Source organism: Lissotriton vulgaris, chromosome 3_2 (assembly GCF_964263255.1).
Source record: "Lissotriton vulgaris chromosome 3_2, aLisVul1.2, whole genome shotgun sequence".
NCBI lineage: Eukaryota > Metazoa > Chordata > Amphibia > Caudata > Salamandridae > Lissotriton > Lissotriton vulgaris.
The window spans coordinates 17,403,303-17,420,331 of NC_141690.1; the positions used below are offsets into that span (position 1 = coordinate 17,403,303).

Genomic DNA, 17,029 nt, shown 5'->3' on the forward strand with positions numbered 1-17,029 from the left:
GGTAGGATTATTAATTTAATGAAAACTATGATGCCTCCTCTGCGGGAGAATTGGGACAAGTTAGCAGCATGCAAACAAAAGAAAGACGAGAGTGTGTCTGAATTCTTCACTAGGTTTGAGGAAATATTCATTGATCATAGTGGTCAGGACATGAGTACAGAAGGTGGTCAGAGGTTGTTTGTAGATAAGTTTGTTTTTAATTTACTTCCTGAACTTTCTAATAAGTTAAAGGACTCTGAGAGTTCATGGGCTGTTTCTTCTTTGGCCCAGATATTGGCTACTGCACAATACTATGAGAATAGAGATAAAGATGAGAAGGATAAAGTAGAGAAGAAGACTAGAAAATTAAAAACGAAAGTTCTTCTGCAGCAGGCTTATCCGCCTCGCCCTAATCAGCGTCAGTTTCAGCAACCTTCCCAGTTTCAGCAACCCCCACAGTTTCAGAAACTGTTGCAGAAGCCTGAGTCTTTTTCTTTGCGACTCCCGCTAGGCCCTAATCAGTGTGCTTATTGTAAAGAAGAAGGTCACTTCAAGAATAGTTGCCCGATCTTGCTACAGCGTGTGAATGGTATGTCTGTCCTGAGAGGTCGTGGTGGTTTCCAACAAGTACCTAGGGGTAGGGGACGTGGTACGTTTCCCCAGAATGAACTTTCCTTTTCCCCTCAGAATTCTATGAATTATTTTGACCAACAGAATGTTCTGACCGTCCAGTCCGCTCAGTACTACACTGATGATTATTATGTTGGAAGTGAGAGTGCTGGTTTTAATGATAGTTAGGACAGCCATGGACGGAGGGAGTAGTGTCAGTTCTAGTAGACCAGAGTGGACTTTATGTTGAAGTGATTACATCAGGTGTGGCAGAACCTTTTCTTTTGGAAACTGGTGCAGCAAAGAGTTCTATCATGCACTCTAAACTCCCTGGTGCACCTTTGTCTGGCTTGACCAATGTTTCAGTAGGATTTTCTGGCGCCCCAGTTCGTAACCCGGTTTCTTGTCCTTTGCCCCTTTCTATTGGGCCCTGTGAATTGGAGGCTTCCTTTATTCTAATGACTGGCTGTGGCGAGAATCTGTTGGGTTTGGACTTGTGATTGCATGCGACATTACATTGTTCTCCTTAGGGAGTACATCTTATGGTGGGTAAGAAAGTGATTTCCCCGATGTATCTGTCTAAGGATCGCCTTCCACTGGAACTGCGTTCTCTCCCTGATACACTTTGGGCTACAGGTCCCAATGATGTTGTTCTCTTGCAGATTCCACCCTACGTTGTTACCCTTAAGTCGAATGCTAAGTTACCTCGCATTCCTCAGTTCAAAATTTCCAGTGATGGCGAAAGAGCTCTTTTAGCAATTATCTACGATTTGGTTGAGAAAGGTGTGGTTGAAGAAACAAGAGGTAATGTGTGTAACAGTCCACCGTTTGTGCCAGCTAAAGGCACATATTTTGTTTGTCATGACAGAGCCTACACATGGTTGCCATCTTATTTTTCAGGAACCTGTTATGTGGCGTTTTTGCTTCCCCCTACATACACTACTGCTTCAGACTATCATAGAACGAGATATGGTAGAGGTGTCTTCAATCAGGAAGATACTGCAGCACACGAAGTAGGAGATTTCTTCAAGGGCTTCCTGCCCTTTTGGGGTACTATGATCAATAGTAGGCATATTCGACAGCTTGTCCACGTTGTTGAAGCTACTATTAATGAGACAGCAGGTGCTCTTAGTAATGTTACAGCTGAGCTTCAAGCGGACCGCCTTATGACTTTACAGAACCGTATGGTATTAGACTTGCAGATTGAGGAGGAGTATGTAAATTGATTGGATCCAGTTTCTGTGTTTCCATACCAGATAATGCCCCTACAGTGTACCAAGCCATCTCTAGGTTTTATAAAATCTCTGAGTCTATCCATGTAGACGAAGGAGACTGGTCATTGATTGGATGGTTTTGGGGACTGCTGTCCAAATAGGGATGGAAGACTGACATTCCTTGGTATGGTTTTAACCATCCTTTTCTCTTGTTGTCTTTGCATCCAGTGTGGTCCCGCCATTTGTAGTCTTTGTGCTACTATGTGTGTTCGGAGACCTGTCCCGAGAGAAGTAGAGAATAATAAGATGATGCTACAGCAACACCTTGATGACCTAATGAATATCGACATAGACCTAGATTCAGATTAACATGAGTCTTAGGTTATTGCCTACGTAATGGCAAAAGGAGGGTCTGAGGTTTTGTAATTCTCAAGTCTCCATTTTGTTCTGTGCCACCATTTTGTGTTGTCCTCACGTAGGCCTGTGAAAGTAGCCTGGCGAACAAAGTGGCCTGGCCTTCTTAGTTCATGTATACATTAACTAGGTTTCTTTTTGACTCTGAAATGAACTGTAGGAAACTGAACTCTTCACCTGAAACTGACATCGCAAAGCCAATTTCCCTGATCGATCTTTTTCTGAAATTGCCAATCAATGTTCAGAACATCGTTAACTTTTAGTTTCCTTGCACATGCCTTATCTTGTTCAGCATCTGTTACTGTTTCTTTTTTATGTTTCTTCATTACATGGGTTATGCTTTCAATTATAGGTTTGTCCGGCTTGTGGAGATTGAATTTGGGACATTCCTAATAATTAACTTTTGGGTTGAGATACTGTAAATTGAGTTTTTGTTATGTCATACTTTGTTTGAAAATGTACCTATTGGCTAGAATTTTGTGCAGTGGGTGTACATTTATAATGTGAATATTGGGTATAAAAGGAGACGTCTCGCCTTAGTAAAATGAGCAGTCTCCTGAGAATTTACACTGTGATGTATTTCTAGGATCACTGTTACTAGCTGCAGCTAATAAACTTGGTCTCTGATGCCATCCAGAAGTATTCCGTGTCACTGTATACCAAGACAGATGAACTCGAAGATCTTAGGTGTGCCCCTGACACCGCTGGGTTAAACTCCGGTTCTTCACATCTACTATTAAGATAACCTCAAACCAAGTTGCACTTATAATAAAGAAAATGCGCCCAGGAGGAGTGCCAGGCCCAAATGGCCTACCAACACAGATATACAAAGTATCCACACATAAATGGGCCAAACTGCTGTCCACCTTATTTGAGGCAACCAGAATAGTTGGGGACCTCATTCCAGACTCCTGCCGAGGATCTCTTCTCGTCCCATCCACAAAAAAGGCTTGTGGGCTGACCCAGACAATTATCGGAGGATGCCTTTCTTGATGTGGAAGGGAAGGCATATGCAAGAGTCCTTCTGCAAGAACTGACTACCTGGGGGGGAAGATCGTAAATTAATACCTTTCACACAAACCGGATTCCAAAACGGCTGCCACATCGAAGATAATTTGATCTGCCTAGTTCACATGATTGAAAGTACACTCGCTACCAAAGGAAAATCGTTATATCTGGGCTTCATTGATTTCTGAAAAGTCTTTGACAGAGTTGTTCGCCCCAAACTTTGGGAAAAGTTAACAGAATGGGGCATCCCACAGCCCCTCCTGAAAGCTCTCCTAGCCTTATATACCAACACCTGGGTAAAAATAAGAGTTTCCTCGAGATGGACAACCACCAATAAAATCATGACTAATAGAGGCTTAAAGCAGGGATGCATATTGGCTCCTTTACTCTTCAATCTATATCCAGCAGACCTGCCAGAGTGGATGGCCCTCTCTCGAGTATTCCCACCACGAATTGAATCCACTAAAATTCAATCAATGCAATATGCGGATGACACGATCCTCCTCGATCAAACCCAGGTGGGCCTTCAAAGACTCTTCGATTCTCTGGCCCTGTATTGCAATACAAACGCTTTGGAGATCAACATCACCAAAACTAAGGCAATGATAGTCTTGGGCTCAGGAGCCAGCACGCACTCTTGGTACATTGAAGGGAAGTCAATAGAGATAGTGACAGCATACAAGTATCTGGGAGTTTGGATAGACCACAAAGAGAGACTGGCGCAGCATTTCACCGCAATGCACGGAGTGGCTTGTAGCTTGGAGGGGGCTTTTGTAAGAACCAATAAAGCCCTTCACTCTCCAGACTTTTCACCGCTAATTAGGGTGATATGCACCAAATTTCTGCCGACAATAGCCTTTGGCACCATAACCTTTAAAGACAAAATGCTCACCTTGCTTGACAAAGCACAGTCAATGTGCTTTCACAGAGTGTTCTACCTACCCAACTCGACCTCTCTTGCCCAAATCCGCATGGAGTTCTTTGTCATCCCAACATTGGGTAATGAAAGTAAGATTTATTGCCTATTGTTTAAAACCCAAAAAGGCTTGTGACTTCACATTAAAGAGCTGCATATGGTCTTTGTTAAATAACCCTAGAACTCCCTGGAACCAATTTTTTACATTCTGCCTGGACGCACTAGAGGCTCAAGACATATGGACAAGCTTGCAGCCCATAGGACAGATTAAAAAAATCCTGTATCCTGATTTTGTCACTCAAACATGATGCCCTAACCGTGAAAAATCTCTCCCATGGCAGTTAGGCGTCAAAACTCTATGGCACTAAAACCCACCACACTATTTGTCATCATTCATGAAACCACATGTGAAACACCATCTAATGAGATTACGTTTTGGCCTAATCCCATTGAGGGCGTATAAGTATGGCCGGAGATTCAAGGAAGATGTGCCCACACAGTGCTGTTTCTGTAAGAGTGGGGAAGCAACCTTAATCCGCGTCATGTGCATCTGCAGAACTTTACTCCCTTTACAAACTTTTTTGCTGCGTCCAATTTGGTGGATCCTGAACGTCCGGACATGCCAGGAAGCTCTAGAGGAGTGTTTGATGGGTGACTCAGCTCAGATGGCCGTCAGTTTTGTAAAATTCATGTCTGAGATTATTTCCCTGTTACCAGAAGATGCTCACCAAGAATCTTTGCCCTAGCATTTAGGACCCCCCCTTGCTCTCACAAATACCCTTTTTTTTAAAACAAAAAAATATGGACACTGTTTTTAACCTTGTTTTGTATGAATTGCAACGATTTTAATTAATTGTGCAAATAAAATACTTTGTACTTGCACAGTAAAAATTATCTATTAAAAACAAAAATAGTCTGGAGAGACAGATAATGTAGTTTTAAGTGCAAGACTTAAAAATAAAACTAATATTTACTGAATGCAAAGTGTTGTCTGCTAATGTAGCACGTGACCTGTGGCCACCTGGAAGCTATGTACATACCTGGCCATGCTTGTTAAGGGAATCATGAAACTTCAAATCCCAGCATGCTTATTGTTAGAAAATGTTTAAAGTCACGACATAGGCTTTGTTGATAGGTGCCGACACAGATAGGAGTTTCCAGGTACTGGTCAGGATGAGCATTATAGGGGCTATGTTGGGGTACCCAAAACGTTAGAGCTTCGAGTTCTTAATAGATACAACGTAATATCTGAAGTGTTTTAAATGGGCCGCTACTGTCAGGTATGGAGTACCAGCACTTTTTTATTTTGAGAGGGAGAGCACCGACACTTTTCAAGAGGGACATAACACTTTTAATCGGAGAGTACCGGCACTTTTCAGAAACAAGCAGGTATATGGTGCAGAGTACTTGCACTTCTACTTTTCCATTTCAAGCACTTAAAATCTGAAAACCTTTAAAGTAGACATGTTTTACTTAATATACCCACTTTGGAAAATGTTACTTTTTTTGCAGGAAGGAAATAAAAAAACATTCATGAAATAAAATAAAAAAGCGCCCCCAAAACCTGGTGGAAAATGGTTGAAGTGTGACGGCCGGGGTTATACCAGGACGGGTTCCCTAAGCAAGCGCTTAGATGCCTGCGATGTGGGTAATTTGCGCTATATAAATACATGTACATTTACATTTATATTTACATTTACGGTGTGATAGAAATATCTGTAAAAAAAAATTCTGCTGCTCCAATGGATGTGGTCATGCCATCAGTTCGGTGTGTAAGACGACAGCAATTTAGGAGTCAAAAATACAAACTAAAGATAGAAGAATAACGACGATTCATTTCTAATATGCAGCCGGGTCAACATGCATAAAAATATTGAAACAAGGGAAACTTAAGGACAATAAATCTTGCATCTATTGCAGTGCTCAAGAAAACATTTCTTCAATTTCGGGGGTCATTCTTTGAAACCAATAACAGCTTCCGGTTTGCAACGCAATACATATTAATGGCAAACGCAAAATTATTATGATTGGTTTCCAGATGGGCAGACATTATCCACTTAATACATTTGATAATGTCTTTATAGCGCAGATATTCTATTACGCATATGTCTTAGAGGCACAGCAGCTGAAGAGCCTCTCAACACCCGACTTCTTACTTCCTAACCCCCAGTGAAAACTTTCACGCCTCCAATTTGAATTCCAAATTGTGTTTAGGATACACAAATTTATATAAAAAAAAAAGTAAAAAGGAGCTTTAAGGACTTACAATCATAATGCAGAGTGTTAAACCAACCAGCCAGCTACAAGTGGCACAGCACTTACAAATTAAAAATCACAGACCAACTGGTCACAGTGCATTTACGCATGACACAGACATTATCTGTGCAGCCACTGACAGCTACCGAGCGAGCCCAAGTCACGTGTGGCACCTTTAGCCAGTCCAGGCTTTTTGGCCAAGCGCACGTTGAATTCTGGGACTTTTAGTTTCACTTTTCAAATTTGACAGCATGAACAAAAATTCCCAACATACAAAACGTTGTTATCCAAAAAAGCCAGGACTAGGTGAAGGTGTCGCGAATGGCAATCGGCCACTTCAAAAATAACATTCAAACCTATCCTCCGGGTGCACCTAGAAAATAAATTCCCAATTTCCGACACGCCGCCGCCGTAAAAACAATCAGCCCCAGACATCATGCAAACGTCATGCAAACCAACGCTCTTAACAGCAGCATAGAATATTACAATCCTTCTATTGTATGCATCGGTACGGAGTCAACTCCCTCCAAATATGCCGATGCGGTGTTCAAACACCGAGAAAGCGTCTGCAGAAACCAGAACCGAACGCACGAGAAGCCATTAAACAAATCCAGACCATTAACTGCAGCCCTTTACTTTCAAAGCTACCCGCCGCGATGTTCTGGTTTCACGTGTGACTTCCCGGGCATGTAAGAGCTGGTAAAGCGAATGCCATGCCCAGGCACGGGGTGGTGGCACAAACAGCGTTCCTGAGATTTCTCTGCTGTGAAAGGGATCTATCCGCCTACCTCAAATCACACCGGAAAAGGTGCCTCAGCTGCAAAGCGAACCGAGCAGGAACCCTACCTTGTTCGCCGTGCTTTGCCCGGTGTCAATGTGAAGGAACCGCAGCTTTTGAAGTCTTGCCCTCATTTCACCGCTCCTCACCGAGGAGGCGACAAAAAGAAATCCGAAACTTTTCCTGAGAAGGATTTGTGCCTCCAAGACATGCTCGCGCGGGCTAATTGCTCCTTAAACAGCCCAAACTCCGCCGCAGCGTTCTGGCCAATTAGAGCCCAGCCTCGGCGGCTCCGTACCACTGCCAGCCTCCATTGGATTACCCGGGCTCACGGGCATTCTTGCAGCTGACTTCTCAGGAAATGGGCTGCGCGCTCGAGCCGAAGGTTCTCAAAACAGGGGCTGAGCGGACTTTGCAGCTCTGCAGCTGAACTTTTGATATAACCGAGGAGGGTTTTTCGCGCTGCTTTTTAAATATATCAACACTAGTGCATTTGTGTGCTTTAGACTTTTCACTGTACATAGCAAAACAAGAACAGACTCCTGACCACAGTAACATGATACGTACAATGTACTATGGGCTATGTGGTGACCATCTTGTCATTCTGGACAGTCCAGCTGGACTGACATGGACAGCAAACTCACTATACATTTCGAATCTGAAGTATGTCTTGCCTTGGTTGTTTCTTCCAGGAGATCTACTTTGGACTTTTTTCAAAATCTTCCTTTTAGTCAGAGCCCCAATTTCATTCTAGCCATTGCAGCCCCCTTAGTGGCATCATGATTGTCATGAGGTTTGGGATGAATCAGCCACAGTAATTGGTCAAGATTAAGAACCTGTTCACTCCCAGTACATTCTGGGGAGCGGTGGCATTGTTGATGTCTACTGCATTTGGAGCCTGGTTGCACTCCTGACATAAAGACATAAGGCATGACTCAAGTTTGAGTAGACACTCCATTTTCTGCATTTTTACAGAATCATAAACATGTCTGCCTCTGACACCAATGTCTTCTGTCCTTCTCATTCCTAGAACTGTGAAAGCATCTAGTCATTTATACACCTTAACAAGACACCTTATGCGACATCAGCCTGGAACAAGTACCTTGTTACCTCAATTTCAAAGTTGAATAAAAACAATAGCCAAAACAGTGTAGCCTGAATTGTCGTCTTTTTAACTTATTTCTTTATAAGAAAGCTTCTTATATTAGCATCTTGATGCTCATTGGTTATATCAAACATTCCTGAGGTGTTGTTGGGAATTCCATCTTAGATGAGATACAATATAAAAGTACTGATACTTGACCACCTGTTAGGAGACGTCCTTTGCCCCAGATTATCACAAGCAAGATATTACCAGGGACGATCCTGCATGCCAGAGAAGCTTCCGTATAGCACTTTCTATTGAAAACTGATATCAAGCTCGAGTCCGGGAGGCACTGAGGTTTATGCTGAATGCATGTTTGTCTTTCGCAGGGAACACAGGTTCCTTAACTCATGATAAGTACAGTGCTTTGCTGTAAACAGGTATGCAATGTGCTCATTCTCCCTATGAAAATCTAGATGCAAGTTATTCTACTCCATGCCCTCATAGCGTAGCACATAGAAGTAGGTTTTAGGGTATTAGTTTTTTTAGATGACACTATAACCATGGTAGAAATGTTCATTTTATTCTTTTTTTTTTTTGAGTGTTATCTAGCATGGACTCGACCCAAAGGTGTCAGACACTTTACATGAGCACCACTTGTATTACAGACGGACACGTTCATTTTGTTAGGCTTGGGGATTTGATGTGTCAGTCCCATGTGACAGCTTTGTTGGAAGGTATGTCAATGTAGAGGTTCACTGAACCTGGTTTTGTGGCTTTGTTTGCATCCTTAATAGTGGATTACCTGGCGGTGGTTTCTTGAGCTGTTTCTTTGATCGCAGTTTTTCATAGTTTGTCTACCTCCTTTTGTTTTCTCTGTCTGAGTGCAACTGCTAAACAGTGCACGCAACGTGCAAGTTAATCTCTTCGGGCATATGTATTAAAAACCCGTTTTGCGAGTCCTTAATAGCGCTTTTTTGCGAATTGCTATATAGGACTTGCAAAATGGAATGAATGTAGGAATCGCAATATTAATTGCGATTCGTTAATGTTCCTTAATTGCGGATCGCAAATTGTGATTCGCAATTAAGGAATACCTTATGGGAAGACATTCACAATTTGCCAGTATCCATTAGGTACTCCATATTTTTGCTCTATTTGGCAGCTATTCGGGACCAAATCGGTGGTTCTAGTTCAGCCTACCTGTCAGAGGGGGTGAACTTAGAAGAGCCCCTGGAGCTCAACGAGGTTTCATCTGCCATAGCTGGGCTAGCCGCAGGAAAGGCGGCGGGTTCTGACGGCCTTCCTGGTGATTTACTCTTGCGAGAAGCTAAAGTGTGGGCTGACCTCATCCTCCCTATGATGAACCTGATAGCTAGAGGCCACCCCGTCCCGGACTCCTGGAAAGGGGCAGAGGTGGTCACGATATACAAAAAGGGTAATAGGGAGGATCCTGCCAACTACAGGCCAATTAGCTTAATCGACGTAATACAAAAGGTGGTTGGCAGGGTTCTCCTATCGAGAATAAGGTCTTGGATGGACGAAGCTAAGTCCTATCGCATTTCCAGGCGGGATTCAGGAAGAAAGTAGGGACGATAGATCAAGTGTTCAGATTCTGCACCATACACTGGAAAGTGGTAACCATAGGGAGGGGTAGCTTATATCTGGCCTTTATCGATCTCAAGACCCCATTCGATCTGGTCCCCCGGGCCAAGCGATGGCAAGTACTGCCTGACCTGGGGTTTCCTCCCATGATCCTTGATTTCACTAAGCGTCTTCATGAGGGGAACTACACGAGAATCAGGTGGGGCAATCAAAGCCAGTTAACGGGAAGGGTGGCAATTAATAGGGGGGTGCGCCAGGGTTGTGTTTTGGCCCCAACCTTGTTCTCTCTCTTTGTAAATGGGGTGGAGAACCCCCCCCTCCTTTTCGCAGACGATCCGCTACTGGTCTCAAAAACCCCCTTCGGCCTACAGAAACTGCTAGATAGGTTTAGCCACTTCTGCAATATACAGGGCCTAACGATCAACACTGACAAAACAAAATTGATGACAATCTCCCCTTCCAAATGCTTCAAGAACAGTATTAACCTGAATGGCACCCCCTTGGAAACTGTTGAGTCTTTTGACTATTTGGGGATCAGGTTGAATAACCAAATGAAGTGGAATACCCATTTAGCCAAGATTGTCCTTAACCACAGAAGGGTAGCGGGAGCCATTTTAAGAGAACAACAGCTCTCAACCAGCAGACCAGTAGGCCCGGCTCTCGTGGTCTATGAGGGCAAGGCACTGCCTTCGGCGCTTTACGGGTCGGAGTTATGGGGATTCGAGGATGTTTGTGACATAGAGAGATCAGAGAATATGTTTTTCAGGGGTTTGGTATCTCTCCCTCTTTCTACCCCTCTGACACCACTCCGTAGAGACCTGGGCAGGCAGTTCTTTACAAATATTGTTAGACTACGACCTCTATTGTTCTGGGTACGCCTAAGAAGAACTCCCGAACTGGCCAACTATGCGGCTGCACTGACCGAGATTATCCATCTAGACTCAGGGAATAAGATCAAGTGGATCGGTAAACTTAAGCAGTTGGTAATAGAGATTGGGTTCGGAGAGGCCTGGGCATCCCAGACCGCGCCAGCCAAGCAAATCATCAAGAAGGCATACTGGGAATGGGTGAAAGGGGTGGAGGCTCGTAAGTCTAACTGGGGGACTCTCACTGAACAGTTCCTAGAGCATAAGCCGGTTGCTAAATTTGAGCATTACTTTGATTTTATTCAATCTCCCCGGGATAGATTGCTCTACACAACATTTAGGCTAGGAACGCTCCCAATTAATGATTTGGTAGCGGGTTGGAGGAATAACAGATTACCTTCTGTGAGATGCCCAGGGTGCTACGCGCCATCAGAATCGCTTACCCATTTCCTCCTTGCATGCCCCGCTTATAGAGCTCCCAGGAGGAAATGGTTGAAACCTATATGTAAAAAATTGGGGTTTACTGATTACAGGGCAGCACTACGTATGTTTAAATCAGACACCTCCTCCCTCAGCATGATCTGTGCAGTAGCAAAATACTTGGGCAATGCTTGGCTGATCCGCTTAAAGCGCAGTAAAAACAAGAGTCTTTAGGGAGCAAATGCTGTTTTTTTTATGTCAACTTTAGAGATCATCTGTTTTTATTGTATATAGTGTATAATCTCCTCTTTTTTAAATGGACTTTTTATAACATCCTTTTTTAAACTGCTAACTGTTGTATGAATTGTCGAATTTTTTACTCCTAAAAATATTTGTTATGCTTTTATGATATTTTATATCGAATAAAGTACATACAACAACAAACTGGACCAAATCGGTCTCTGGACTCCCACTGAGGTTGCCGTCCGGGTGTGCGGCCCCAGTGGTTGAGGAAGGATTTAAATACCTTGGTCTATACATATTTTGAGGCCCCAGTTATTCCTGCAAGCAAATCTCTTTCCATTGCTACAGAGATTTCGAGCGGACACAAGACACTGTAGCATGCTCTCCCTAATGCTGATGGGTAGGGCAGCACTGTGTAAAATGATTTCCCTCCTGCGCCTTCTCTAGGCTCCACAAAATACACCCTACCCAGTGCCAAATGGGGGTTTACTTCCCACAAAGGTCTGGAAACTGCAGAAAATAACTTCCTAAAAAGAGTTCTGAGGGTACCAAGGGGTACTGGTAACTTTACCGTTCATGAAGAATTAGGTATGTCATACTTGAGCGACAGTTTAGCCTTAAACCCTGTACTTTGTTGGCTAAACTGCTGGATAAATACTACAATACCTTTAACCCAAAAAATTTTGAAAGAAGCATTAACTTAGGAAAACGGATCTAAAGTTCCTTGGCTTAAATATATTAGAAAGTGCCTAATTGAACTAGGGCGCCCTAATCTTTTTACAACCCCTGAACTCATTAGAAAAACGGATGTTACTTCTGTGAAGAAGTTATTTCTTTCCTCTAGGTACCTAGCCCGGGAGGAGGCCGAATTAAAGAAAGACAGTGTTCGGAAACATGTACTTGTAAAAACTTCTGTACACATGGAACCGTACCTGTCATGGCCCCTGACAGGCTATGACCGTTTTTTACTCTCGAGGTTCCGCCTAGATCTATTCCACCTTCTACTGGCAGTACTGAGGGGGGCCCATAGGGAACAAGTGTTGCCATCTTGCGGCTGCGACGATAAGTCTCCGCAAGATTTGGCACACTTTTTATTCATCTGCCCTTTTTACTTGATACCGAGGAAACTATACCTAAAACCAATACTCAAAAAGCTGAACTTTGCACAAATTCGACCAGCACTTTATTATCTCCAACTACTAAGTAGTGATTGCACTTTGTTTGTATGTAACTTTTTAAAACTTGCGATCAAATTTATGAAAAGCATGAAGGGATAATTTGTGTTCTTGTCGAGAGTCTCTCTTTTAATTATTTAAATCTGAACGTTTTTAAACTGTGTATTCTGCCTGTAAACTGATACTGTTTGTGATCTTTAGTAATGTATGAATTAACTGTAACATTTTTATTGAAATGTGCTTTTATGAATGTCACTATGTACATTCGAATAAAGTTCTTTTGACTTTGACATCGCCAAATGATTTTTTTAAGCAGATAGCCCAGGAACTCCGCAATTTAATCTGGCAAGGGGGGCACCTAGGATAGCACTGAATAAGCTACAGAGCGGATCTACGACAGGGGTCTTGCGGTTCCAGACACTATGTGATATTACTGGGCCTCACAGTTGTTGGTTATCAATGAAGGGGTTTACACAAATAGGGAAAAACCAGCCTATAGGATGGATAGAGAGGCCATGCCCAGTGGGAACCACGAGGCCCTGCTATATTCCTGGGAGGGCATGAAAGCTTTACCGGCCCACACAGCGACAGTCATACAATGCTGGTCTGCAGCCAATAAATACTTAGGGTGGCATCGTCGCCTGACGGCGATGATGCCATTATGGGTGGGTGACCTACTGAGGGAGGTGGCTGGACTGGAAGGGTTTGCGGGATGGAGAGCCTTGGGATTCGATCATCTGGGCAACATATGGAGAGGTACAGCGTCACTATCATTTGAGGACTTACAAACCGAATTTAGGCTTACGCCTGCCCAGGCATTTCCCCATATGCGGCTCACACATGCACTTCATAGACACATTAAGACAGGAGACACTATCCATGGACTATTCACCCCTGGAGGATCGCTTGTTGGCAGACCCCATACCGGACAAGGCGACCTCGACGATATACAAAAAATTAATTCACAATGTGCCGGACCCCCGTTACTCTTGCGGACAGCGTGGGAGTCCGATGTGGGTACTCTTGAGGATGAGGAATGGACTGATGCGCTACAGGGGCCTAGAGAAATAGCACTCAGGACTTGATTTAGGCTGATACAAATCAGAATCCTACATTGCTCGTACTATCCTCATACTCTTTTGCACAAATGGGGCAAGGTACAATCAGCAGTCTGTGTAAGGAGGTGCCAGGTAGAGGGGTCATTCTTCTTTAAACTTTGGGACTGCCTAGTGATTGCGCATTATTGGCAAGGAGTGGCAGCAATAATGTCCAGGGTAATGGGAGTAGAGGTCCCGGTGGAGGCCAAGGGTCACCTCCTGATGATTAAGGGTGAGGAAGACTGGTTTGGGCACAAGAGAATTTGCCTGGCCCTTGCAGCTGGGGTAGCCAAATAAAATATAGCAGGCAAATGGGGGTCCTGCGTATCCCCCACTGTAACCGAATGGGCGGCATACCTTGACTGGTGCTACCAAGCTGAAAAAGTGATGTATGATAGCAGGGAATACAAAAAAATTTGATAAAATATGGTCCCCCTGGGTGACGTATAGAAACCGAGAAGGGACCATACCCAGGGGATGAGCCAGTGGATATAGGTGTACCTTCTGCATAGAGGCAATTCCAAGTACAGACGGTCTGTCCCAGCTATGGTGTATGAGGGGATATTCTGATGGAACTGGGATTTGATTGGCTTTGGAAAATTCTTTGGACACCAATGTATTGAAATGGTTAATTATGTATACATGTAATGCATTGTATGGGATTTTGTGAGCCTGTTTAATAAAAACGATTTTCAACAAAAAAATATATATTGTTATGCTAGCTCACACTCCATGCCAACTGGATAAGTTTTAAATCCACAATTGAACAATTTAGTAAAATCCCTATTTTGGACTAGGTGCCAGGAAGGTGCTATTATCCTGGACCCTGCATGCTCTGTAGTGCACTGGAAGCACTGCTTCAGTTGGATCTTCTTTACACCCATCTGAAAACATGTGAATACACGTCCTGGTCGATGCCGACACAGATTTGAGCTGATTAGTAAAGTGGAACATCTTCTTACAAACTAAAGAGGTGGGCTTGAGTTGTATAGTGTGACAAGGGCCATGTCCCCGAAATTCTTGCCCTGAAAGGGATTTCACTTCCGGCAAATATGTCTAGGAAGTGAAGTCATCATTGAGAGCTGATCTCAAGGCCCCATCCCAGAAATGTGCATGGTCAAAGAGTGGCACCAAAAGGAAGTGAAAAGTGTCACCCTGGAGGGGGCCACTCATTCCGCATAAAAGAGGAGGCACACTTCGAACGTCTCTTACAAAAGAAGATCTGCAATTCGGAAGGGGTATTCCAAGAACAAGTAAACATCTCCCCGTGAAATATGTAAACATTTTTTAAAGTCATAAAGCAATAGCAATGGCCTTTGTGCACTGTGCCTCCAACGAATGTGCCAAATTGGAAATAGACTTGTTTTCTCTCAAGCCCACATAGACCAGCACTGAAAACACATTTTTATGGAAGTCTACATTTAGCAGCTTCATCACCTCGGGCACCAATAGTTTTTTGTGTATGGTTGGAGCTCGTTGTAAAAGATGGGAGATAAAGTGAACGTTTTAGAGTATTTTTTAGAATGCACTCAGAAAAGAGCTATTTTATACTAGCAAAGAAATGAGAACATCTGTATATCTATAATGAGTCAGGCATCTAATTCTTAGGCCTAGTTTCCCCTTTTATATACCACACCTGGCTGAAATCCTCTTTACATCTGTGAGACAATGTGACTCGAGTCTCCATCTTGTCAGTCTGGTGGTTAAATTACAGATGGCTGGCAGGTAATCATATGGATAATACTACTTGATCTGTGCTGTCCAAGGTCACCTTATAAAGCTCTGGAAGGAGCAGTTAACATTACCTCAAAGGTCATTTTTATAAAAATCGCATACTCTCATATCTTAGCTGTGGCAAGCATTTAGACCGACATGGAGTAACGCTGTAGTAGAATAGAGACTAGGAGGGAGAAGAAGTGCAACAACTGTGAGCAAGAAAATAATTTCTTGACAGTATGCACAGAAAACACAAGCTCTGAAAAAAAAAGCCAAAGTTCAGGTAAATGGGAAGCCAAGTCCAGCCACAATGGCCACACAATGGTGACCACAGGATATGAATTGTTACATGGCTATTCCTCAGAGGTTGGAATGAGCAGAATGGATGAGAGACACTATATGATGATCTTCCAAGTTCGGCAGATCGCTTCAGCCATTCCTTGGAGGAAATAAACATGCTATTAAGAGATATCGAAAAGGGGGCTTGATTACAACCAGGGCCAGACTGGGAACAGCAGCCAGCCCTGGCAGATTGCTGCTCGACCGGCCCTGGGAGTGTGGGGCTAATGGGGGGGGGGGGGGGGGGAGTGTTAGTAATAAGCAAAACCAAAGGGGGTGATGGATGGAGTGTTGAACAATGCAAGCACTCACCCCCAGTCAACTGATCTGGGTTTAATCCATCATCATTCTTTAGCTCACTCCACCACCCCAGTTCAGACATGGCCATATGCAAATCAGTCTGACCCTGTGCCTCATGGGAACAGTCCAGCCTGAACTGCCAAGCCATGTCTTCCCTGGACCGGAAACAAGCATCCTGGGACCTGTGGCCATGTGGCTATGTCTGAACAGGGGTGGCGGAGTGAGCTAAAGACAGATGATGGATTAAACCCAGATCAGTGCACTGGGGGGGGGAGGTCTTGCAATGTTCAACACTCCGTCCATCATTCCCTTTGGTTTTGCTGTGTTAGTAATAAGCACCACTCCCGCTTTTTTTACTGGGGGCCGATATTGCTGCACTGCTGCAAAACCGGACCCAGTGACAAAACCGGCCCTCACGGCCAGAAAACTGTCCTCACACTTATGGTCCACCAGGGAAACGCCCGGTGCCTGCGACAGCCAGCCCGGCCCTGATTACAACTGACTGGGGGTTGCAATGTAAAAAAATGTATTTGTGATAGTGCTCCATAATGCAGCATTTTAGGTTCAATAAGTAAGTTACAATCTCAAGAGAGCTCACCCACCAAATACATTGTGACACTGAGATATGGAGATGTACATGCTGAAGGGTGTACTACATGATCTCCGCCTCCTCAGCAACTCCTGGTACTAATGGTAATGACCTTTGATCTGTTCACCATTAATGCAGGAACATTTTTTAAACGCTGTTCCCTGGATTTGAAAAGTTGAAAAACACACAGATCATATATCATGTCAAAGAAGGTGGGTGATCGACTACCCAGAACCACTGCAGAGTATTCATTCAGAATGGCCTTCATTTAAACGCCTTCTAGCCAGGGTCAGACTGGGCTATAGGGCAATCAGGTGGTACCTGATGGGCAGTACCTGACGGGCTGGACCGACAGGTCAATGCGTGGGCCAGTTTTTGGCTGTTTGTGGGCATGTGTTATGGTCTGCTGGGCTGCTTTTTA

The 17,029-nt window shown here is 43.8% G+C and overlaps 1 protein-coding gene across 4 annotated transcripts in view; it reads right to left on the reverse strand.

The window, feature by feature from the left end:
• The window catches only part of TBC1D1 (TBC1 domain family member 1), a 1,125,494-nt gene that overhangs the window by 836,409 nt on the left and 272,056 nt on the right, over positions 1 to 17,029 (reverse strand). Inside the window, exon 1 of one of the 4 annotated variants that reach the window (XM_086963991.1) lies at positions 7,243 to 7,537. The exons of 2 other annotated variants lie outside the window; for them this stretch is intronic. In XM_086963991.1, the coding sequence (XP_086820117.1) occupies positions 7,243 to 7,308 (66 nt within the window). In that variant the 5' untranslated portion in view covers positions 7,309 to 7,537. Of the gene's footprint in view, positions 1 to 7,242; positions 7,538 to 17,029 lie in introns of those variants that run through there. One more of the 4 variants, XM_086963989.1, reaches the window with a different exon arrangement.